The 25,918-nt window shown below is 38.9% G+C and overlaps 1 protein-coding gene across 1 annotated transcript in view; it reads left to right on the top strand.

Moving 5' to 3' along the window:
* The first annotated feature begins 22,232 nt into the window (after positions 1-22,232).
* The window catches only part of LOC145979394 (tyrosine-protein kinase receptor torso-like), a 610,025-nt gene continuing 606,339 nt past the window's right edge, over positions 22,233-25,918 (top strand). Inside the window, exon 1 of the mRNA XM_083112263.1 lies at positions 22,233-22,729. Within this exon, the coding sequence (XP_082968389.1) occupies positions 22,589-22,729 (141 nt within the window). The 5' untranslated portion in view covers positions 22,233-22,588. The remainder of the gene's footprint in view (positions 22,730-25,918) is intronic.

Below are 25,918 nucleotides of genomic sequence, written 5' to 3'. Positions count from 1 at the left end.
TTCTTAATGTCACATCTTGGCTCTGATACAAACCGGTGATCCCTTAATTGGTCATTAAAACTGCTATGGATGGGTTCATAGCGTGGCTGCTTTGCCGGTCCAGCATTAACAGGTGTTTCATGCTTCCTTTTCAGACCAGATGTAGATGGTTGTGGGGGCAATGTTGATGACTGTGCAGAGCAAGTGCCTTTATGTGTATATAAGAAATAATCCAGACTATATTTTCTATGGCATTTAGGGCATATTTTTGTGGGAGTTCTGCATTTGTCTGGATTACAATTCTTTTGATGCTTAGCCCAATTGGGGCTGGATATATTCTTTTTGCATTGATTACAATATTTTTGATTTGGCATTTTTGTTGTTGTTTATTATATAAGATTTCCTGGGGTCCAAATCAAAACTTTATACTTAATAAAAAATATCAGTTGGGTTCAGCAGTGTGATTTGTATGTGTGTATCTGTATGTGTTAATATTTTTGGCTTTGGTATTTTTGTTGTTGGTTTATTATATAAAATTTCTTGGGTTTCAAATCAAAATTCTATGCTTAATAAAAAATATCAGTTGGGTTCAGTCCAGACAAAAAAACTGCATAGCTCTATGTCAATTAGTTCTTGAGATATTAATTATTTTGTATTTAGGAACCACTTTGGCCCCCCTGCCAAAAATTGGCTTTTACTGCACCAGTGTATATTGTCTCTATGATCTTACTTGGGTTATTCCACCAGACTGTATGCTTCAAGTCTCCTACAATCCTGGTGGAGCCTGTTCAGATTCTGCCCCCCACTTGTGGGTTCCACTGCCGATCCAGCAATGGTGACAAACAGCACTGTGCTCTGGCTTATATAGATTTATAGAGCCAATAGAAACCTTGCTTATTTAAACCAATCAGAAAACACCACATCATCAACAACACATGCCCAATAATTTATTGCATAATATTGCACAACATGATGCAATAGAAGTGGACTGGAAGTAAATATGTATGGGTGTGGTTGGGTGTGGGTGGGTGTGGGTGAGTGTGGGTGGGTGGCATCTTGGCTTAGTTTTAAGAGCTGTGTTCAAAATAAAAATATGGTGGCTGGTAGCTGTATCCAAGCCTTATTATAATTTTTGTTTCTACATTCTGTCACTAATTTTGATCCTAGGACAATTATATTTATGGGGGTGACTCTGCATGGCCCCCAGAGCAACATACTGAAATTTTAAAAAAATCGATAATTTTATTTCTGAAATTTTCACTAGTTTTGATCCTAGGACAATTATATTTATGGGGGTGACTCTGCATGCCCCCCAGAGCAACATACTCAAATTTTGAAACAATCGATAATTTTTTGAATTTTGATTATCTCTGGAACCATGAATGCTAAAGACATGGGGCTTGGTGATTTCTCATGGGCATTTCAAGATGCAACTTTTTGATCTCTATAATTTTTCAAAAATCTCTTGCTGTTCTCTAGATATTGAATAACTTGCCTATTTTTCAAGATAGGAGCATGGGGGTTGCATATTTGAAATCTAGAGGCTGTTTAGAAGTTTTGTTAAAAAATCGATAATTTTTTGAATTTGTGATTTTTTCAAAAACTATCAGTGCTGGAGACTTAAAATTTTGTAGGCATATTCTAGGCATGATTCTCTACGTTTTTTGTCTCTATAATTTTCCTGATATATGCAATATTTAAGCTGTAAATCTCTGATTTATGTCTGTTCTATAAATAGAATTTTCTGAAAAGTGCAATATTAACAAAAATGTTAATATTTTGAAATCTATGCATGCTCAGACACTCTAGCAGTAAGGTATAGGCTTGTTAGGTCCCACTGAGCAACATACTGAAATTTTGGAAAAAACCAATAATTTTGATTATCTCTGGAACCATGAATGCTAGAGACATGGGGCTTGGTGATTTCTCATGGGCATGCCGAGATGCAACTTTTTGATCTCTATAATTTTTCAAAAATCTCTTGCCATTCTCTAGATCTTGAATAACTTGCCTATTTTTCAAGATAGGAGCATGGGGGTTGCATATTTGAAATCTAGAGGCTGTTTAGAAGTTTTGTTAAAAAATCGATAATTTTTTGAATTTGTGATTTTTTCAAAAACTATCAGTACTGGAGACTTAAAATTTTGTAGGCATATTCTAGGCATGATTCTCTACATTTTTTGTCTCTATAATTTTCCTGATATATGCAATATTTAAGCTGTAAATGCTTAATTTTTATAAATAGAATTTTCTGAAAAGTGCAATATTAACAAAATTGTTTATATTTTGAAATCTATGCATGCTAGGGCACTATAGCAGTCACTATACTTAAGATATCATACAATATCAAGAGGGGCATATTTTTAACAAATTTATGGACAACAATCTGGCAGATGTAGATTTTGTAAGTGTAGGCAAATCAATCTGAGGGGGGTCATACTTTCCCGGGAAATTCCCGAGGGCATTTTTACAAAAATCTTGGATTAGACAGGGTGCTACACTTGAGCAAAAAGCTCATATGGGCATGTTGAGCTTGTTTTAAGTGTAGGCAAATCTGCCTGAGGGGGGTTCATACTTTCCCGTCCTGGTTATAGGGCCAATCATACTACTAACGAGGCTCTGGCGCCCGGACTTCATTTTGCAGACTAACGAGGCTCTGGCGCCCGGACATCATTTTACAGACTAACGAGGCTCTGGCACCTGTACCTGCAGTCAGAAAAATCCTATATACAGGACTTGTGCCGTCCATATTTGTTTGTGATTTTCCCTTCATGCATCTCATCGTATCACCATTCATCTTCAAGGTGATTAGCCAAAACTGGTATTAAAATGACGTAAATGAACTTAAGCTATTCATTAAACTCTAATTCTCATCTCGATTAACCTATCTGAGTATGTAATGGACTTATGAGACACTTAACCGCCAAAGGTTACGGACCCAAATCTTGGCCTGGGCATGAGTGTTATTTGTGTGTCCCTTCATCAATTTAATCACATCCTGATCTTGTAGATTAGCCAGAAGTGGCAGAAATGCGAAGTGAAATGATCCAAATCAATCAATCAATCAATAAAAGAAACTTAAGTACTTAAACTTTTTTTAATATTGAATGTGAAATTGAATTAATCATGTGTATATTAATCAGTTTCTCGTGAGGGGGTCTGAACCCCCTCTTGCCTCTCCCACGAACTCCTTTGAGGAGAAAGAAATTCAAACATCAAAAATTAATTACAAATCAAATTACATCAAGTTGTTTTCATTCTTGAACGCGCTTCTTATCAATGATGGTGATGGGCGTGGTATAATTCAAACTTATAGTTCTGATAAGTGTAGACCATGTTGAAAATGTACCAAAACCCGTGTGGAGGCAAGGGAGATAAAAATATTGACCTGAGATAACGGAAACAAATAGCAAGATGCCTTTTTTCCCATTAAATGAAACATTTCACTATTTGAGGCGAAAAGCAAACATATTGCTTAGGCTGACTTTGAATGAATAAAGATGCTATAAGTATGCAACTCACACTATAGCTCGAAGATTCTAGGATCTGGTCCTGGTATGAACATCGATTTGTTCTTTTTTCATTCATCTCATCCAATGACGTATTTAAAGAAATTCTGCCCCTCCCCCAGAAAGACTTACCAAGTACTAAAATTAAATAATGAAATTATACTCGTTTACTTTCCATATGTCTAAAATTCTGATATGGACTGTACACGTTCTTATGAGACTTAAAATTAACCTATGGATGGCAACACTGCGTTTTCTACTCAATTTAACTTGTGCTATGAGCCTTGTCTCCATAGGTATGAGAGATTCAGCAATCTTTTCGGGTGCAGTCCACTAGCGCACAAGATCCAATGCTGAGTTGCCACATTTATGATTCTTTAGAGACCATCCTTCCTTCCCTCTTTGAAATGACCTCTTTGGATAGATTTTATTTTTGTTAGGTTAGATATAAAGAATTTAGAGTAATTATAAAATTAGCATATAGAAATAAGATTATTACGCAAATATGTATTCATGTTAAAAAGGAAACAGTTGACACAACGTGGCAACATCGCCATGGATTTTGTGCGCTCGTGGTATACATTTTTAACCACAAGCGCAAGCATGCTTTGTTTGTGCGCTTCCGGCCTACGACCATCTTTTCATATGTTTAAGAGACAAATACGTTTCTTTGACAGATTCGTGAAAGATTTTAAAGGTTTGTGTTTTCCTTGCTGTGGAAATGCATTGAACTTGTTCACAGAGCTCCAAGTAGGTAAAGAGCAAACTTTTAATCGACAAGTATATTGTTAAATAAAATATTAAAAACAAATTATTGTGTAAAGTGTGCATCATTAGCAGCTAATAAACTTTAATGCGCTACCGAAGTTAACATATTTGTGCCAATTGATGCCTTTGGGAATCTGTATGTAGAATTGGGGAAAGAGTAGGTAACATTTTTGTATTGAATTGACCTAAGGAAGATATTTTAAAATCCAGCCCTGCTTTAAAGAGAGGTAAAATAGGAACAATAAAAAGAACAATGATCCGATGAAATTAGGCATGTATTTAAAATATATTTTGGGGGATCAAAACCAAGTGTGTCTCACAAATAAGAATAATAATATAAATGTTCCAATTAATATGGTAATATAATTTATAAGTTTTATTCATAATATGTAAATTAATTTAAATGTATTGTTATTATTACATGAACAGCTAAATTGAATAATTGATTGAATTGGTGTTTTAAGTCCACTTTGTGCACAGTAAGGCTAACCGAGACTGGACCTACAGTTTAAACAGGAATCCGAACCACTATGTGCCTCCATCGGGTATTGAACCCGGGACCCCTTGATTACAAGGCAACGAAGCTACCACTGCCCCATCGGGGAGGACAAAAAAAGACGGAATAAAAATGAAGATATAAAAGCACATATTCATTATCTATCTTATGTGTAGTTAAGATGGCCAACATTTGCATAAAAGCAACTGGTTTGGTTTGAGTTGGTGTTTTAAGTCCACTTTATGCACAGTAAGGCTAATCGGGACTGGACCTACAGTTTAAAGTGGGATCCGAACCACTTGTGCCTCCACCGGGTATCGAACCCGGGACCCCTTGATTACAAGGCAATGACGCTACCACTGCGCCATGGGAGAGGCCCATAAAAGCAACTGTTCAATATACAAGTATACTGAATAACATCATTTTAGATCAAGTTGACGAAAAGAAAAGTTCCTGATTAATAGTCTGTGCATATTATTGAAAGCAGTAGTGTTCCTATTACAGTAGGTATTGTCAATTCAAAGCCGTATAATACCAAACTAATCCTTGCTTTCTGTAAGTTCGGCGGAAATTCGTAAATAACCTTCGATTCTAGAACAGTACATACACACTCGCAATGAATGTCCACATTATTAGAGATCGTTGTGCATATGCGGTGCAATGACCCCAAACAGACGATGAAGGGAACAGTTTTAATGGCCATAATTGTTGTGTATATTACGAGTATATTAGATAAGAATAAGCATCTATGGGATATAGAGTAAGGCATTATTGTCAGTGAACGAATTGCAGGGTCTGAAAGGCATTTGTTTACCTCCGATACAGACAGATTTACCAGACATAGTTTCATGTGTGTATCAATGGCTACGAGCGTAAACTTGCAGCAACAATGAAAGGGCACCAATTACAACAATTGAGGGTTGTATAGGTTGAATTAGTATATCAACATTTGGCTCGTTTAAAGATTATGCCATCAACTTTCTGCCAATGCAGATAAGCTAATCAAACACTTATTCATTTATTTATTTTTTGAATGCCCCTTAAGACAACAACACCGAGATTCTTTATATAAAAGCTTACAAGTTGCATAGGTTCCATTTCCGATATCCTTATCTACATTAATATCTGCACCTCACATTGCAGTTATTTGGATTTTTTATATCTTCGCTAGAAAACAGGTTTACAATCTAAACGGTCATGATGATCCTCACGACAATTTAAATGAACAAGACCTCGCAAAACCGTTATACCATAAGAACACAATGGACTACAACGCTCAATAAGTCATTAGTGTTTCGAAGAAATTGAATGAAATTCAACAACAGTTTGGAACATATATATTAGCAATAGTACCTGAACTCAGCAACGTTGGCTAGAAATCGCAAACGCGGTGTGAGCCAAAAATAAAGAACAAGAAAAAGAAGGTTAACAGGAGCAGCAAGATTGGACAAATGAATGTCGAATACAATGCTTGCACCCCGAATGCTGGGAGATAACCAAATCCATTTGACTTCCTACAAAGTAATAGAGTTGGTTTGAGTTTGGTTTGAGTTGGTGTTTTAAGTCCACTTTATGCACAGTAAGGCTAATCGGGACTGGACCTACAGTTTAAAGTGGAATCCGAACCACTTGTGCCTCCACCGGGTATCGAACCCGGGACCCCTTGATTACAAGGCGAGGACGCTACCACTGCGCCATCGGGGAGGCCCACAAAGTAATAGAGTGGACTTCAAACCGAAAACATCGGGTGAAATAAATTTAAAGCAAACGCAACATTAAATAAAGGAAATGGAAAGAGTGAAATAAACAAATGGACACTTACTGTTCCTTAGGAAAATTGAAAATATTAAAAAAATTCAGTAATATATAAATAAAGGTCGTGTTCAACTATTTAAATCAAAATAGTTCCCATGCACTGTCCGTTTATTTATAGAATGAAATCATGCAGTGAAAATATTATCTTATATTAAACAATGTAAATTCACTAATGTCAAAATTCAGTTAAAAGTAAACAAAAGAGAATTATGAGAGAGTACCTACTTATTGGGTATGATTAAGAATTGTCACTTTGATAAAATAATAGTTTAATATTGAACACACATAGTTTTGTAATTAAATATAATGATTGTCGCACTATTGACACATCACAAATGAAACACTGATTTAAAAACTTTTATTAGGCTCCTACAATTCTTGGATTTAACTTTTAAGATTTTCTCCCTATAGGTCTTAACCCTAGAAAGCTAACGTGTATGAAACGTTTCGTTAAAGCTAACTTATCGTAAAATTTACGAGGGGGTTAAAATAACTATGACAACCAATAGGTTTTTAAAAAATTGAATTTCAATGAACATGACTTGTTAGAATACATTTTGACAAACATTTTGGTTACAAAAAACTGTTTTAAAGTTCATCAGTGCAGTGCACACAGCATTTTCCCCGATGCTCCCCACAGATTGGCTTGTTGCAGCGGCAGCAGTACAATGACGTCATCCTCCTCTTTGCCGATGGACAAATTCCGCAGATTGTGCGTGGCTGGTTTTGTGGATTCATTTTTGGTGCTTATAAATAATTTGAACTTTAATTCAATCAAAACACAACCCTCACTAAAAACTTCACAAACTATACACAATAATGAAAAAAGTTCGGTAAATTTCTTTCCGGAAAACGGCTGAAATTTGCTAGTTCATTTAATTTCAATATTCGTACTTACGTATTCTGCATTGCATTGAGAAACATTCCTGAAGGTGGCATTTCGCTTAATTCACGGAAATAAGCTCTATTTCCGACATATAAAGTGATTTTTCTTCGTTTCTTTTTGCCTTCGGTAACACGCAAAAATGGCTGTCACAGTTTCACTACCGTACTCGGCATGCAGTGTTTCCACCCCACTGCACCCAAAAATACCTACGTAGCCCCACAAACCATTGACTCATAGCCCCACGAACCATTTCCGGAAAGGTTAGGTTAGAAAGGGTCACGTTTAGGTTACAATAGTTAAAAAATAGGTTTAGAAAAAATATGCGTAGCCCCACACACCATTCTCGAATAGCCCCAAGAACCATTGACACATAGCCCCACAAACCATTTGCGGAAACGTACCTTCTTCAGTTACAAAAACACGTGTTTGGAAACACTGACCGGGATTACGTCATCACACACAGGCTACATCCACCTGGAAGTAAATGGATGCAAGAGCTTTCGTGCATCAGTCACACATTTATATCGAAAAATAGATGATTTACCGGCAAAATTCAATGAACGATGCGAGAAAACACTTCTCCGAACGTCCACAACTATAAAGAAACTACATTCGGTAAGTAATTTCTCCTGTAAATTTGAAGAAATCCCTTTTCCGGAGATAAGAAATTTACCAAAATTTAAAAGTTCGCAAAAAGGTTTGCAGCAAAAATCCAGGCGGAGAATCTAACGTGTCGTACAACTTACTAGCGCGTTCTCAAAACAACTATACCGGCGGCCGGTTGACAACTGAGTCTGCTATAAACCGTCACAAAAGGCAACGTGGTGAGCGGAACTGTGCAGACGAGTCCACTCCCCAACGGCTAAGGGGTGTACGGTGAAATATGGTCATCTTGGATCGTAGGTCTTACGATACGTTAGCTTTCTAGGGTTTTAAGTAATAATACGAAAGATATATGAAGACTACAGGGTGAAAAGGAGGCACGTCAGTAAATGGTCGAAAATGAGTTATCAGCAGATTCATGTAGCTTGAATGATATAGTTTATGTGGACTCAATGTCAGAGCAACGGTGAGGTTAGTCACTGAGGAATTTAATCTTGAAGATTTCACATACAGGGGAAGAAGGAGGTAAGTCAGTTGAATACAGGGGGGAAAAAGGAGGCAAGTCATTTTACGAAAGTAACTTCACCGTCTGATCATGCATCTGAAACACTACAATGCAGCATGGATTTCCACAATCATCCGCGGGAAGAAAAAAAACAGAAGCCTCGCACCTCATCTGGAATCTAACGAATTTCTACACCCTGCTAGCGCTTATGAGGGACGTCTACAAATATCAGACGATAAGTTCCAAGATCTTCAGGAATTGAAAGTGTTCTGCACAAGAGAGGCTCAGGTTTACTACACAAACCTGCCACGTGGACCTAATTGGCAGAAACAATATGGACAGCACTGCCTAAACCTGAACAAGTGAATTTGTGCACCACTTCATAATGCTGTAAGCTGCTACATTAAGAAAGTTTTGTCATAACATTTGTAGTCTTCATTTGCATACAAATAAATATACGCTTGCTTCATAATACATGTAATGAAGAACGTACATCAATAAGTATAAAGATTATTTGGTTTCAAACTTTAAATTTGATATTCTGTACAATTCTGGAAAACTGACTTACCTCCTCTTTCCGCTGTAGTCTTCATTATAATAATTGTTTATTAACTTTAATGCGGTTTATATTGTTATTATATAGGAGACCTGCACTTCACGCTAAAAAAAAGGGCCTCCCGATGGTAACGTCGTCACTTTGTAATGAAGGGGTCCCGGGTTCGATACCCGGTAGAGGCAGGTAATGGTTCGGATCCCACTTTAAACTGTAGGTCCAGTCCCAATTTGCCTTACTGTGCATAAAGTGAACTTAAAACACAAACTCAGTCAATTCACGCTAAGAATAAAAAAGAAACATTTTTTCGATCTTCATCTGATATAACCCAGTCAACTTTCAACATTATGGGAGAACGATCTCTACTTTAATTTCATTCGAAACTTGTTTTTTTTTTCTTCCGTCCGAGAAAACGAAATAGATCAGGGCTTTCTCCTGTCTTTGGTCGAAAGTTGAAGCACAGTATTAGCGGAACAGATGGGGTAGAAGCAAACCGTCTAGTCCTCCACTTCTTTTGTTGATATTCTCGAAGTGTCTTTTATCGTGTTCTGTGACCAATGGGAAGACTCCTAAGCGCTCTTCTAGGGCATACGTCAGCAAAATAGATTAAGCTTTGACGAACAGATAAGAACTCCATTGCAGCGTTTCTCAGACTCTTCCAGTTTCCTACCCGCATCTGCGGATTAAACACCCCCATAGTCATTGGAGCTGCGTTTACTGCTCCGTGAGAATTAATCAGATCCTGAAATGTAGACAGTTCATTTGTTGATGAATATTTATTGTATTACATTAACTGTAGGCTACCCGTGCCGTACAAGAAACTTACTTACCTGAGGGGAACTCAAAGGCCTACAAATTTTTTTATCACTAAAATTTGAGAAATGATAAAAGGGTCCCGGGTTCGATACTCGGTGGAGGCACATAGTGGTTCGGATCCCACTTTAAACTATAGGTCCAGTCTCGATTAGCCTTACTGTGAATAAAATGGACTTAAAACACCAAATCAATTAGAAACGATTATGTTATTGAATCACTCCTTCTTTTGTTGTTTATGCAGGTGTAGTTTTAATAACATATGATAGTTAAAAAAATTACCATCATTAATAAATAACTAACTAACTAACTCTCTAGCCTTCTTAAACCCGAAGGTTCATGGCTGCAGCAACACAGGCCTTCCATCTTTCCCTATCTTGAGCAAGTTCTATATACTCTTTTCCATACCTACCGGTTTCCCTTAGGTCCATCTCAACGTTGTCCCTCCATCTTCGTCTTGGCCTTCCTACAGGTCTCTTACCATCGGGTTTCCCAACAAGAATCCTGTAAACTCCTCTTTCCTCTCCCATTCGTGCCACATGGCCTGCCCACATAAGTATTCTGGATTTAATTATTCTAATAATATCTGGACATGAATACAAATTATGTAGTTCTAAATTATGTAACCTTCTCCACTCACCTGTCTCCTCATCCGTTTTAAGTCCAAGTATTTTCCTAAGGATCTTATTTTCAAATACTCTCAATTTATGTTCCTCTTTCAATGTAAGGGACCAAGTTTCACACCCATATAATACTACAGGCAAAATTACTGTTTTGTATATTTTAACTTTTAGTTTCTTAGATATTAAACGAGACGACAAAAGTTTATGAAGAGAAAAGTAACATGCATTTCCTGAATTAAGCCTACTTTTTATTTCCTCTTTAATATAATTTTCACCTGTTAATATTACTCCTAAGTATTTGAATTTGGAAACTGGTTCAAACGAGTTGTCATCAATAATGGTTTTGGCCTGTAAGCATATATTTAGTTTTCTCTTTGTTAACTTCCAAACCTATCTCTTTAGCAGTTTTGAAAAATATTTTAGCATTATTGTTAATTGTATTTATATGATCTCCCTAATAAGTCTACATCATCTGCATATGCTAACAACTGAGTCACACCATTTAATTTTAGTCCTTCTTTAGTTTCTTTTACCTTCCTAACAGCATATTCTAAGGCAAAATTAAAGAGCAATGGAGATAATGCATCTCCTTGTTTTAACCCATCATGAATTGTAAATTTATCACACACATTAATACCCACACGAATTTTACTTTCTGTGTCACTGGTGCATACTTTTATCATATTAACAAGCTTCTTAGGTATTCCAAAACTCGACTAATATATTATATAATTTATCTCTTTTGACCGAAACATATTCTTTTTTTAAATCAATGAATAGCTGATGGACATTTTGATTATATTCTCACTTTTTTTCAAGTGTCTGTCTGATGTGAAAAATTTGATCTGTAGTTATCTGTTACATTTAAATCCACATTGATAATCACCTATAATTTCATTAGCATATGGGGTTAGTCTTGTTAAAAGAATGTTAGATAATATTTTATATGTTGTTGAGAGTAGAGAAATTCCACGGTAATTATTGCAGTTCATTTTATCACCTGTTTTAAACACAGGAACAATTATGGTTTCTTTCCACTGTTGAGGGATTTCTTTTTTATTCCATATTAAACAAATTAATTTATGAATTTGACATATTAACGAATTTCCACCATATTTAATTAACTCAGCTGGTATTAAATCAATGCCAGGTGCTTTGTTATTCTTTAGTCTTTTAATGGCATCAAACTTCAGTCAAGTTAGGTTCTGGAACTAAAGGTTCTGCAGTGTGTACTTCATTTACTTCTGATTTATCTCCTACATGAACATTTAAAAGGTCATTAAAGTAGTTCTATATATTTAGAATATCGCTTGGGTCAGCTAGAAAATTACCATCTTTATCTTTTATCAAGTTTACTTTAGGTTGCCACCCCTTTCTAAACTCATTTACACCTTTATATAAATCTCTGATATTTTTGTTTTTGCTGTATGTTTCAATTTCGTTAATTTTGCTGTTCAAGTAATCTCTTTTTTTTACTTCTTAACGTGCGGTTAACTTCTCGCTTTATTCTATTATAATTGCTTAGATTTGTATCATCAGAGTTATTTAACCACCTAAGTGTAGCCTGATTTATTTATTTCTATTAGATTATGACATTCATTATCAAATAATTAATAAATTAATTAATAATAAATAAATAAGAACTAATTATTTCATGACTGTCACATGCATATTTTATCATTCAGAAAATCCCTCAGAAAGCCAAATTAAAGTCGCATCGATGCTTTCAATGCTTTTCATTTGTTGATATAGGTGCAGTTATTTAGTAATTATTACAATTACAAATATTACCATCATTACAAACCACGTGTCATGTTGGAACACACATCTCGGCGCGGGGGGGGGGACTGATAGGCCCACCAAGTGAATTTTGTCCCTCTATGTACGTTATCTTTATGACAAAAGTAATACAGGAACCCCATAGGGAACAATGTATGAGTAATTTATTTTCAATTTTATAAAAATACTCGCGTACTTTCGGCCACGTTGTGGACGCAATCACGTTATAGATGGGGTTCCTCAAAGATCTTAATGACTTTTTGAAAATGTCAGCCTGTTGTATTGGATGAAGGGGAATCTGCGTGTTTATAATTTTGCTAATTTGAAAAGTTTAGAAAAATCACTTTATGTGTGTACTCTAATATTGTACAAATATTCAACACATTATTGTCTATTTTCATATTAATAAACTTGGTAAATATTGCCCGTTTCAGAATAGTTAGATATTTCATATAAACGAATTCGTTTGTTTGTTTGATTTGGTGTTTTTAAGTCCACTTTATGCACAGATAGGCTAATCAGGACTGGACCTACAGTTTAAAGTGGGATCCGAACCACGATGTGTCTCCACCGGGTATCGAATCCCGGACCCCTTGATGACAAGGCGACGACGCTACCACTGCGCCATCGGGGACGCCATATAAACGAATTCAATAGCAACATTAAATTGAAAAGGCAATATTTTTTTAAAAAAAATTTCACATTTGAAGGGTAAGGGGAAAGAACAAGGAATGTCAGAAAACAAGTTTTTCGAGAAAACGACATTTTAATCCTAATCTTTCCTATGTTCTTTCCCAGTACCTCAAATATTCGATCGTCTCTTACACGCACATTTCTCATTTCATTCCAGTGGCTTTTGTACAGTTGTTTAGTACCAGTTCCAACCAACAGAGTGAGCTGTAAACCTCAAAATCGAAAAAAATGGACATTTCTTGTTTTACTCCTTTACTCTTCATTTGTAAACTTAATTGAAAAACAATTGTTTTCCGTCATTCCCCTCAAAGTCCTCCCTCTCCTCTGTAATAAATTCTGATGCTCATGTTTTAAAATTCGAAAAGTCTAGCATAATTCACTTACAGTATTTTTCGGGGTGAAAATAAACTTTCTTTAAGTTCCCTAGCAACGTCCGTTTCCATGGGCAACAGCAAGCACGGCAAGCTGTTTGTTATTATACTCCTAAACATTTAGTCAGAACAAGCGCGATGTAGATATTTTCACAATGAGTATAACAATATATACGTAATTGTATTTGGACTGAATCTTCTTCTTATGTAGATGTCACCCTTGTTTAAGCACCTTTTCAAAACCAGGAGTTCATTCATCTGTGTGTGATCTGTGAGAAATATAATGTAGCTAGACAATTAAGAATTGAAGGAAATAATATGTGCAGCAAGAAATGCCCGTGGCCGTGAAAAAGGGCATTTTCACCCTTAAAAAAGGGCAAAGTGAGCGAATTTTTAATTTTCTCGGTCTTTTGGGACGATTTCATGGGGGGTTGTAATCGGGCATTTTTCTGCCTCCGGGGCTTCCTTCTTGTAGAAAATGAAATCAGTGAGTGAGATGGGCTTTATATACAGGGTGTCTATTTATGTCAGTGAGTGAGTGGTGGGATTTGGGCTTTATACAGAGTGAGCACAAAGTCCCGTGACCCCCACTAATATGATATTGTATGACGTATGCCAATCCAGTATTTCACAGATCATATGCCTACTTCTTAACTGTCACTAACTGTCCAAAGGGTCCGTATGAACCCTATCGTTTTCGTAACACAGAACTATTCGTCGCCATGTCCTGTGTGACATCTTCCTCAACATTGCTGGAGTAACGTGTGTGAACGCTATCCGCACAGCGTCTTTCAATTCTTTAAAAATATCATAATGGTCCTTGGCAACAATTTATTTGATAAAACCACATAGTGCATTGTCACACGTTGTGAGGTCAGGGCTGCGTGGTGGCCAGTCAAGTGGAGCCGGTAAGCCAGGAGACCCACGACCAATCCAACGTTATGGAAAGACTTCATTGATATACTCGCGAACTCGAATTGCAAAAGGAGCGGGCGCATCATCTTGCTGCAACCAGCATGTCTGCCTAACCCCCATGTCTGCCAAGAGAGGTACAAACCAATTACGGAGCATGTTCAGATATTCATGCTGATTCACAACATTGTCTATAAAATAAGGATCATAAAGGCGTTTACTGTCCACGCCCGCCCATATCATGACATGAGGAGGGTTGTTCTCCAGTTCTTAGTAAAAATAAGACCAGAACACAACGTTTCGTGCCCGGGAGCTCCGACCAATGGTACACTCATCACTAAAGATTACTCTCCCCCGCTTCGGTACCGTGTCAAAGTCTGAAGCAGTGCGGCACATGCGTCCTTCCTGCGCATCGAGTCATTGTCAGATAACTTATTAACACTCATCGGCCGATATGGTTGTACCTTTAAATCCAACTTTATGTCCTTACGCATTTTGGACCGAGGTATGTCCAATTCCGCGGATCTCTTCTTCGTCGACTTTATTGGGGATCTTACCACGGATTCGGCTACCTCTCTGCACTGTTCCTGTCTGGTGGACGGTGTGCCACTTCGTGGTTTGTCCTTCACGCTACCGGTGGTAAAAATCTCTTTTTTCCCATTGCAGCAATATGAATTCGGGAGGAGGGGCTCGTCCAAACCGCTGTAGGAAGTCTATTCGCACATTCTCCTATGTTCGTCCAGCTCGTTCCTTTCGTGAACCCAACGCTGGCCATCAGGCGTTGTTCAATGGTGTAGTCACTTGTGTCAGCCATGATTTACACCTGCAACATGCAATACGTATATACATGCATTAGCAACAAATGATAATTTAGCAATTCCAGTCACAATATGGAGGCGGGTCACGGGACTTTGTGCCCACCCTGTATATTCGACTAGCTGATTGCCCGTCGTTGCTCGGGTATTTATTTATCCCAATCTTCTATTAGACAGGAAATAATGAATTGTAACTATAGTGTAAAATGAACTTGGAGTTGAACGGCATTGGCAGTGTCACTATAAATCTTAGCGACCACGAAAACTATGGATTCCACACTAATATCCGTCGTTTTACATGTCACCCACTTCCCACAACAACCTCTAGGTGTGCCAGGGGTGTCTTGAAGTTGAACGGCATTGGGAGTGTAACTATTCATCTTAGAGACCCCGAAAACTTTGAATTCTACACTAATATCGGTCGTTTTCGATTTTTTATATCTGTCACCCCTTCCTACCCCAACTCTCTAGGGACGCCAGGGGTGTCTTGAAGTTGAACGGCATTGGGAGTGTAACTATTCATCTCAGAGACCCCGAAAACTTTGACTTCTACAGTAATATCGGTCGTTTTCGATTATTTTTACATGTCACCCCCTTCCTACCCCAACCCTCTAGGTGTGTCAGTGGTATCTTGCAGTTGAACGGCATTGGGAGTGTAACTATTCACCTTAGAGACCCAGAAAACTTTGAATTCTACACTAATATCGGTCGTTTTCGATTTTTTTTACATGTCACCTCCTTCCTACCCCAACCCTCTAGGGATGCCAGGGGTGTCTTGAAGTTGAACGGCATTGGGAGTGTAACTATTCATCTCAGAGACCCTGAAAACTTTGAATTCTACACTAATATCGGTCGTTTTCGATTATTTTTACATGTCACCCCTTTCCTACCCCAACCTTCTAGGGGTGTCAGTGGTATCTTGTAGTTGAACGGCATTGGGAGTGTAACTATTCACCTTAGAGACCCCGAAAACTTTCAATTCTACACTAATATCGGTCGTTTTCGATTTTTTTACATGCCACCTCTTCCTACCCCAACTCTCTAGGGATGCCAGGGGTGTCTTGAAGTTGAACGGCATTGGGTGTGTAACTATTCAATTAAAAAGACCCCAAAAACTTTGAATTCTACACTAATATCGGTCGTTTTCGATTATTTTTACATGTCACCTCCTTCCTACCCCAACCCTCTAGGGATGCCAGGGGTGTCTTGAAGTTGAACGGTATTGGGAGTGTAACTATTCATCTCAGAGACCCCGAAAACTTTGAATTCTACACTAATATCAGTCGTTTTCGATTATTTTTACATGTCACACCTTCCTACCCCAACCTTCTAGGGGTGTCAGTGGTACCTTGCAGCTGAACGGCATTGGGAGTGTAACTATTCACCTTAGAGACCCCGAAAACTTTGAATTCTACACTAATATCGGTCGTTTTCGATTTTTTTACATGTCACCCCTTCCTACCCCAACCCTCTAGGGTTGCCAGGGGTGTCTTGAAGTTGAACGGCATTGGGAGTGTAACTATTCATCTCAGAGACCCCGAAAACTTTGAATTCTACACTAATATCAGTCGTTTTCGATTATTTTTACATGTCACCCCTTTCCTACCCCAACCTTCTAGGGGTGTCAGTGGTATCTTGCAGTTGAACGGCATTGGGATTGTAACTATTCACCTTAGAGACCCCGAAAACTTTGAATTCTACACTAATATCGGTCGTTTTCGATTTTTTTACATGCCACCTCTTCCTACCCCAACTCTCTAGGGATGCCAGGGGTGTCTTGAAGTTGAACGGCATTGGGAGTGTAACTATTCAATTAAAAAGACCCCGAAAACTTTGAATTCTACACTAATATCGGTCGTTTTCGATTATTTTTACATGTCACCTCCTTCCTACCCCAACCCTTTAGGGATGCCAGGGGTGTCTTGAAGTTGAACGGCATTGGGAGTGTAACTATTCATCTCAGAGACCCCGAAAACTTTGAATTCTACACTAATATCAGTCGTTTTCGATTATTTTTACGTCACCCCTTCCTACCCCAACCTTCTAGGGGTGTCAGTGGTATCTTGCAGCTGAACGGCATTGGGAGTGTAACTATTCACCTTAGAGACCCCGAAAACTTTGAATTCTACACTAATATCGGTCGTTTTCGATTTTTTTACATGTCACCCCTTCCTACCCAAACCCTCTAGAGATGCCAGGGGTGTCTTGAAGTTGAACGGCATTGGGAGTGTAACTATTCATCTCAGAGACCCCGAAAACTTTGAATTTTACACTAATATCGGTCGTTTTCGATTATTTTTAAAAGTCACCCCCTTCCTACCCCAACCCTCTAGGTGTGTCAAGGGTATCTTGCAGTTGAACGGCATTGGGAGTGTAACTATTCACCTTAAAGACCCCGAAAACTTTGAATTCTACACTAATATCGGTCGTTTTCGATTTTTTTACATGTCGCCCCTTCCTACTTCAACCCTCTAGGGATGCCAGGGGTGTCTCGAAGTTGAACGGCATTGGGAGTGTAACTATTCATCTCAGAGACCCCTAAAACTTTGAATTCTACACTAATATCGGTCGTTTTCGATTTTTTAAATGTCACCCCTTCCTACCCCAACTCTCTAGGGATGCCAGGGGTGTCTTGAAGTTGAACGGCATTGGGAGTGTAACTATTCATCTCAGAGACCCCGAAAACTTTGAATTCTACACTAATATCGGTCGTTTTCGATTTTTTTACCTGTCACCCCTTCCTACCCCAACTCTCTAGTGATGCCAGGGGTGTCTTGAAGTTGAACGGCATTGGGAGTGTAACTATTCATCTCAGAGACCCCGAAAACTTTGAATTCTACAGTAATATCGGTCGTTTTCGATTATTTTTACATGTCACCCCCTTCCTACCTCAAACTCTCTAGGGATGCCAGGGGTGTCTTGAAGTTGAACGGCATTGGGAGTGTAACTATTCATCTCACAGACCCCGAAAACTTTGAATTCTACACTTATATCGGTCGTTTTCGATTATTTTTACATGTCACCCCCTTCCTACCCCAACCCTCTAGGTGCGTCAGTGGTATCTTGCAGTTGAACGCCATTGGGAGTGTAACTATTCACCTTAGAGACCCCGAAAACTTTGAATTCTACACTAATATCGGTCGCTTTCGATTTTCTTTACATGTCACCCCTTCCTACACCAACCCTCTAGGGATGCCAGGGGTGTCTTGAAGTTGAACGGCATTGGGAGTGTAACTATTCATCTCAGAGACCCCGAAAACTTTGAATTCTACACTAATATCGGTCGTTTTCGATTATTTTTAAAAGTCACCCCTTCCTACCCCAACACTCTAGGTGTGTCAAGGGTATCTTGCAGTTGAACGGCATTGGGAGTGTAACTATTCACCTTAGAGACCCCGAAAACTTTGAATTCTACACTAATATCGGTCGTTTTCGATTTTTTTTTACATGTCACCCCTTCCTACCCCAACCCTCTAGGGATGCCAGGGGTGTCTTGAAGTTGAACGGCATTGGGAGTGTAACTATTCATCTCAGAGACCCCGAAAACTTTGGATTCTACACTAATATCGGTCGTTTTCGATTTTTTTAAATGTCACCCCTTCCTACCCCAACTCTCTAGGGATGCCAGGGATGTCTTGAAGTTGAACGGCTTTGGGAGTGTAACTATTCATCTCAGAGACCCCGAAAACTTTGAATTCTACACTAATATCGGTCGTTTTCGATTTTTTACCTGTCATCCCTTCCTACCCCAATTCTCAAGGGATGCCAGGGGTGTCTTGAAGTTGAACGGCATTGGGAGTGTAACTATTCATCTCAGAGACCCCTAAAACTTTGAATTCTACACTAATATCGGTCGTTTTCGATTTTTTTACCTGTCATCCCTTCCTACCCCAACCCTCTAGGGATGCCAGGGGTGTCTTGAAGTTGAACGGCATTGGGAGTGTAACTATTCATCTCAGAGACCCCGAAAACTTTGAATTCTACAGTAATATCGGTCGTTTTCGATTATTTTTACATGTCACCCCCTTCCTACCCCAACCCTCTAGGTGTGTCAGTGGTATCTTGCAGTTGAACGGCATTGGGAGTGTAACTATTCACTTTAGAGACCCCGAAAACTTTGAATTCTACACTAATATCGGTCGTTTTCGATTTTTTTACATGTCACCCCTTCCTACACCAACCCTCTAGGGATGCCAGGGGTGTCTTGAAGTTGAACGGCATTGGGAGTGTAACTATTCATCTCAGAGACCCCGAAAACTTTGAATTCTACACTAATATCGGTCGTTTTCGATTATTTTTAAAAGTCACCCCCTTCCTACCCCAACCCTCTAGGTGTGTCAAGGGTATCTTGCAGTTGAACGGCATTGGGAGTGTAACTATTCACCTTAGAGACCCCGAAAACTTTGAATTCTACACTAATATCGGTCGTTTTCGATTTTTTTACATGTCACCCCTTCCTACTCCAACCCTCTAGGGATGCCAGGGGTGTCTTGAAGTTGAACGGCATTGGGAGTGTAACTATTCATCTCAGAGACCCCGAAAACTTTGAATTCTACACTAATATCGGTCGTTTTCGTTTTTTTTACCTGTCACCCCTTCCTACCCCAACTCTCTAGTGATGCCAGGGGTGTCTTGAAGTTGAACGGCATTGGGAGTGTAACTATTCATCTCAGAGACCCCGAAAACTTTGAATTCTACAGTAATGTCGGTCGTTTTCGATTATTTTTACATGTCACCCCCTTTCTACCCCAACCCTCTAGGTGTGTCAGTGGTATCTTGCAGTTGAACGGCATTGGGAGTGTAACTATTCACCTTAGAGACCCCGAAAACTTTGAATTCTACACTAATATCGGTCGTTTTCGATTTTTTTTACATGTCACCCCTTCCTACCCCAACCCTCTAGGGATGCCAGGGGTGTCTTGAAGTTGAACGGCATTGGGAGTGTAACTATTCATGTCAGAGACCCCGAAAACTTTGAATTCTACACTAATATCGGTCGTTTTCGATTATTTTTACATCTCACCCCCTTCCTACCCCAACCTTCTAGGGGTGTCAGTGGTATCTTGCAGTTGAACGGCATTGGTAGTGCAACTACTCACCTTAGAGACCCCGAAAACTTTGAATTCTACACTAATATCGGTCGTTTTCGATTATTTTTACATGTCACCCATTCCAACCCCAACCTTCTGGGGGTGCCAGGGGTGTCTTGAAGTTGAACGGCATTCGGAGTGTAACTATTCATCTTAGAGACCCCGAAAACTTTGAATTCTACACTAATATCGGTCGTTTTCGTTTATTTTAAAAAGTCACCCCCTTCCTACCCCAACCCTCTAGGGATGCCAGGGGTGTCTTGAAGTTGAACGGCATTCGGAGTGTAACTATTCATCTTATCGATCCCGAAAACTATTTTCGCTTATAACTTTCGACTAAGTCGTTTCCGGACCAGGATTCCTTATCTCAAATTTATACAGGTGCCATTTTCCATCACCCCTGAAAGTTTGTATCATCAGCCCGGAAACACCCTGTATAGATAGATTCACAGCTGAAAAATCGATAAAAGAAAGAAGTGGTGGGCGTGCCACCTCTCTCGCGTAAGCTGTTGTTAAGAATAAGAGGAAAAACGAAAATAGAGAAGAATAAAAAAACATGTGAAAGGGAAAGTGAGACAAGTTAACTATGAAATACGAAAATAATCGAAAAAGTGAGAAATCAAAAATGAAAGAAAGTGAGGGGCTGAGAAAGGACAAAATAGTGAGTGAGAAAATCCACCGAGGAATATTTCTACCCATGAGCCCACTGGCGTGAAATTCCCTGGCATCGCCACTGTCTGACACCCGGTGAAGGTACTTAGTGGTTCGAGTGTATTTGTTTCTAAGTTCACTTTATGCACAGAAATTCTAATCGAGACTGCACCTGAAGTTTAAATTGGCATCCCAAGCATTATGTGCCTCCACCGGATATGAAACCCGGGACCCCTTGATTACGAAGCAACGACGTTATCACTGTCCCATCGGTTGATTCATTGAATTAGGTTATTTTACGTTGCTTAATCGCAACGATGAGGATGCATCATTAAAGCGATGAAGGGACACTCACACAGTACATCAATGCTTAGGTCAGGATTCGATCCCCGAACCCCTGGCGTCGTAGGGTGCTGTGCTAACCACTCCGACACAGAGGTTAGCTCTACGCCATTGTTTCGGATCTTACTTTAAACTGTAGGCTCAGTACCGATTAGCCTATCTGTGCATAATGTTAACTTAAAACGTAAACAAACATGCCACTACTGTACTCATTTTTGCGTTTGGGCCTCACAGATAGCGTAGTGGTAACGTCGTCGCCTTTTAATCAAGGGGTCCCGGGTATGACACCCTGTGGAGACACAGTGGTTCGAATCCCACTTTAAACTGTAGGTCCAGTCAAAATTAGCCTATCTGTGCATACAGGTAAGGTAAGGTAAAGTTCCCCGTGCACATAGCACCGTGCCGTGAAAGCACATTCTCGATGTCTGCCATTTTGGAGGTGATAAGCACTACGCTCCGGCAGTCTTTACCCCCCCAGGGTTGCCCCCAGGTACCCATTGATATGATGAGCCCTAGAGCCGCTTTATGGGGAAACAAAATTCCGACCTTAGATATCACTCACCCCGGGAATCGAACCCGGGCCTCCCACGTGGTAGTCAGAGGTCTGTGCATAGAAGTGGACTTAAACAAACTCGTTGCGTTTGCCCTAGCTTGGTCCCATCTGAGGACAAGCGGAAATGTTCACACTAAAGACAAGAACTCTATTCGACTTCACGAGAGCCCACGTTAACTACAATGCAAGTATTAAGACATTTATAGTAACGAATCTAGGTCGCATTCGACTCGTAGTTTGTTGAAAGATAAAAGTACCTCCTTTATTCTCGGCACGGAAGCAACGCGAACAATCGTTGCCGAGAGCGGAACAAACTTCGGTTTCCGGAAAGGGAGTTTTCAATGTCAGCCTAGCGCACTCTCAGTTACAACGCGGTAGTTATCGGCAACGTTGTGCGCCACACGTAAACTCGTCGCCTAGCAGAAACGCGACACCGTAAAGTTCTTGCACGTTCATTCATTCGTCCGTCCCGATGCAGTGAACAACGTGATTCGTTGAACTCGTAGCGACAGAACGGCGCGGCGCGTGCATCAACGTGTGTGTTTTCGGTCACGTTCCACGTGTGTTCGATAATATTTGACTAATTTTTTTGTCATTCCCATCTGACAGCAGAATTTTTCATCCAAGGAACCAGAAAAGTGTGCAAGGGCAAAAGTGTCGTTGACAAGCGCTTCGGAAAGAATTGTACCGGGCATTCGACAGTGCCCTTGCGCTTTCAAACATGAAGTGTTTACTTTATACATTCTCAAACTATACTGACGTGTCAAGTTTAAGATTTTGCACATAGTGAATTGTTGTGTCGTTAACTTTATGTGTGTGTGTAAACGAAAACATGAGTGCTTCTTATAAAGTGTTGCTATTACTTCTAACTTGGGAATTTTGTGGAAAACTGATTGTGGAATCTAAAACGACAGACGTAAAGTATTTGTCTGTGGTTAGCCGAGCACAATGTGATGCCCTTTGCTACAAACTGGTAAGTACAAAAACAATGTTTGCATGTGCTATTATCTTCCTTTGCGATTGTTGTCAGTGGAATTGTTGTGATAAAAAACATCTGAAGAGCGTGGTTCTTTTCTTGCTACGGAATTTGACATCGTAAAAATGTAGAACATTTTTAGAACAGGAAGTAACAGTCGTTAACCCCTTGTACGTGACGTAAAGCAAAGTTGACAAGTTACAAATGTGATTTTATTTATCGTCAGACAAGTATCCTTCAATTACATGTTCAAAAGTAGATAATAGAATGGTTGATATCAATACTTACGTTGATGCAGTTCATTTTATCTGTTGGTGTTTGTCGAAGTTAGACTTCTTTAGTTTGGCGTTAAATACGGTTTTGAATAGCCTTGAACTAATTAATAGTTCATTAATTCGGAACTTGTCTACTCTTCAGTCTGATTCTGTTGCTTTTGCAGAGTATAAAACTGCTTTGATTACACATGCTTGTTTTTTCGTTCGGTTATCGAAGTTATATAACTCGGTGCACAGGTATTATGCACGGTATTGAGACGTTGTACTTGGCAGTTTCTACTCGCCTGAAGAATGATGAAGCATTTTTCGTTGACAATATCATGCCTAAAAATGACAGTGTTGTTTTCGCTCTCTTTTTGTTTACAAACTTGTCTCGTTTTCGTCGTGGTCAAGTAGAGAAACTCTAGATCTTGTATCGAAACAATAATATTAATAAAATTAAAAAGGAACTCATTAAAATCAACTAAAAATATACGTTTTTACAAATTTAACAATTCATGCAAATCCTATTGGTATTCATGAATGTCATATCTTAAAGATAGATTCTCATGGCATTTTCACCGTACTTTATACTACGTATACTCTACATTTACTGTGTAGTAAGTCTTGGTCACATCTTTTTTTACATGTCTTTCCAGTTACCGTCTTCATTTTTAACCTGTGATTTTGACACCATTCATGTCGACCTCCGAGACGGAGTGGTTGTCACAGCGCGCTACGACGCCAGGGGTACCGGTTCGAATCCCGGCCTGGATATCGGTGTTGCGATGTTCCTCTCTCAATAATAACATCGGATCTGATACCTTAAAGTCTTACGATTGTGCATATTAAATCGACAACTTGAGTTTTCCATTCACTGTAATACAAAAAAGCGTCAATTTCGTCGTGTGATTGACATTTTATTAGAATAATTGCATGCAGATCATAGCAAAATTGCCTCTCTATATGATAAACTGGTTAAAGTGCAGCGTGCGTCAAACGATGAATCTTCGTTAAAATATATGCCATCGTTTATTTCATCGCTTCATATTTATCCGTATTTCGGATTATTCTAGAAGGAAGAAATGTACCTTGAAATAACCAAAATGAACATTGAAATTAAACGGCAATATAAGCGAAAAAGAAAATACGAATATTTGGTTGGCTGCTTGGTGTTTTAAGTCCACTTTATGCCCAGTAAGGCTAATCAGGACTGGGCCTACACCTTCAAGTGTAATCTGAATCACCATGTGCCTCAACCGGGTATCGAACCCGGGACCCCTTGATTACAAGGCAGCGACGAAAAATACGAATATATCGATAAAGCCAATGAAATGATTTTTTCTATAAAAGTAATGAACCGTTAATATTTGATGGACAAACACAAAGTGAGTTTAAACATAGCAAGATCGAACATTAAAATATTGTCAATTATATACATCTTAACATGCCACCTGCGGTGCTAGAAGAATATTAAGTAGCAACATGTAATGAATTTGGGTTCTGGGCTCATACATTAAATTATCTAAATTAGAGATAGTTCAGGTTGAGTTTTTGTTTTAAGTGCGCATTTTGCACAGAAAGGCTAGTCGGGACTGGACCAACAGTTTAAAGTGGAATACGAACCAGCATGTGCCCACACTGGGTGTCGAATCCTGAATCCCTTGATTACAAAGCGATGACGTCATCGAGGTGTTTTTTTTTATCAAATTCTACAAGTGTATCTATTACTGCAGAATGGTTAGAACACAAAGAAAATATAATTTAAGCGTGAGTGTATTAGAAACTTATCATAATCCATAGGAATGTTATAACATTGTCACGAATTTGCCCTTCGTTGCAAGGCTATTATTATTTATATATAATTATTATCGTATAATTATTCAATGTGCTAACGTTGCGTCAATTGCAGTCTCGGTGTTGTCGATAATGTTAGTGATCCTTGTGTTCTAAAGGAGAATTTGCGGCAAGACAACTACAGACTCAGGCCGAGCGCATTAAGTGCACATTCGATCTCGCCACTGAACTTTCCGGCTTCGAGTCCCGGTCTGAATCAGTGGCGAAGCGTGGTGTCGCTGGAAGGGTAGGCACAGGCGTGTGAGTTCGTGTTGTTATGGGCGCGACTTTTTTAAAATATGAAAAGTATAACCTTTAAAGTTATTTTACAAAATGTAACAACATATTCTTGCATCTAACCTGAATAGTAAATCTTGATGTGTGCTAACTCGTAAATCGTATTTCTTGATTTTATTGTAAATTGATGCTTTAGATGTCATTCGAGTGGCAGTCCTCAATGTTTCGATGGCCCTTCTTTCTTCCTATGCCTGGTAATAGGCTTTTAGCATTCCAGAGTAATACAAGTCATTATTCCCCTTGCTCACTTCACGCTCACAACAATGAAAGCCGGGCCCCGTGGCGGAGTGGTTAGCACATCGCGCTACGACGCCAGGGGTATGGATATTTCTGAGTGTCCGTTCATCTCTCATCCCCATCTTCGTAAATTAACCAAAAGTGGCACAAAAAGCGAAATGAAATAAACCATATCAATCAAGCAACAATAAAAAATAAAATGAACGAAAAGAAAAAGATAAAATTTAACAATAAAACAACAACCACAACGCAACAGGAGTAAATCGAGAAACTAAACTCTTAAATTTTGCTAAATGCAACTAAATTGTGCTCGGATGACTTAGGTTTTAAGTTCATTTTATGCATCTATTTTGGGGGAGTTGTGATGCGAACATGCGTTGTGGATTAGTTAAACAATATTGGTATTTTTCCCCATTAAATTAAATACAATGGTTTAACCAATATAATTGGTTCAATATAACGCTTGAAAAAGTTTGAGAAAATTCGACGACTACAAAAGGCGGCGGCTTTTTTTTTATCTGTGACCCCAACTTTCTAGCAATTTCCTTCAATAAAATGTTCC

Source organism: Lepisma saccharinum, chromosome 26 (genome assembly GCF_977018435.1).
Source record: "Lepisma saccharinum chromosome 26, izLepSacc3.1, whole genome shotgun sequence".
NCBI lineage: Eukaryota > Metazoa > Arthropoda > Insecta > Zygentoma > Lepismatidae > Lepisma > Lepisma saccharinum.
This window is presented reverse-complemented; position numbering and strand designations above follow the sequence as displayed.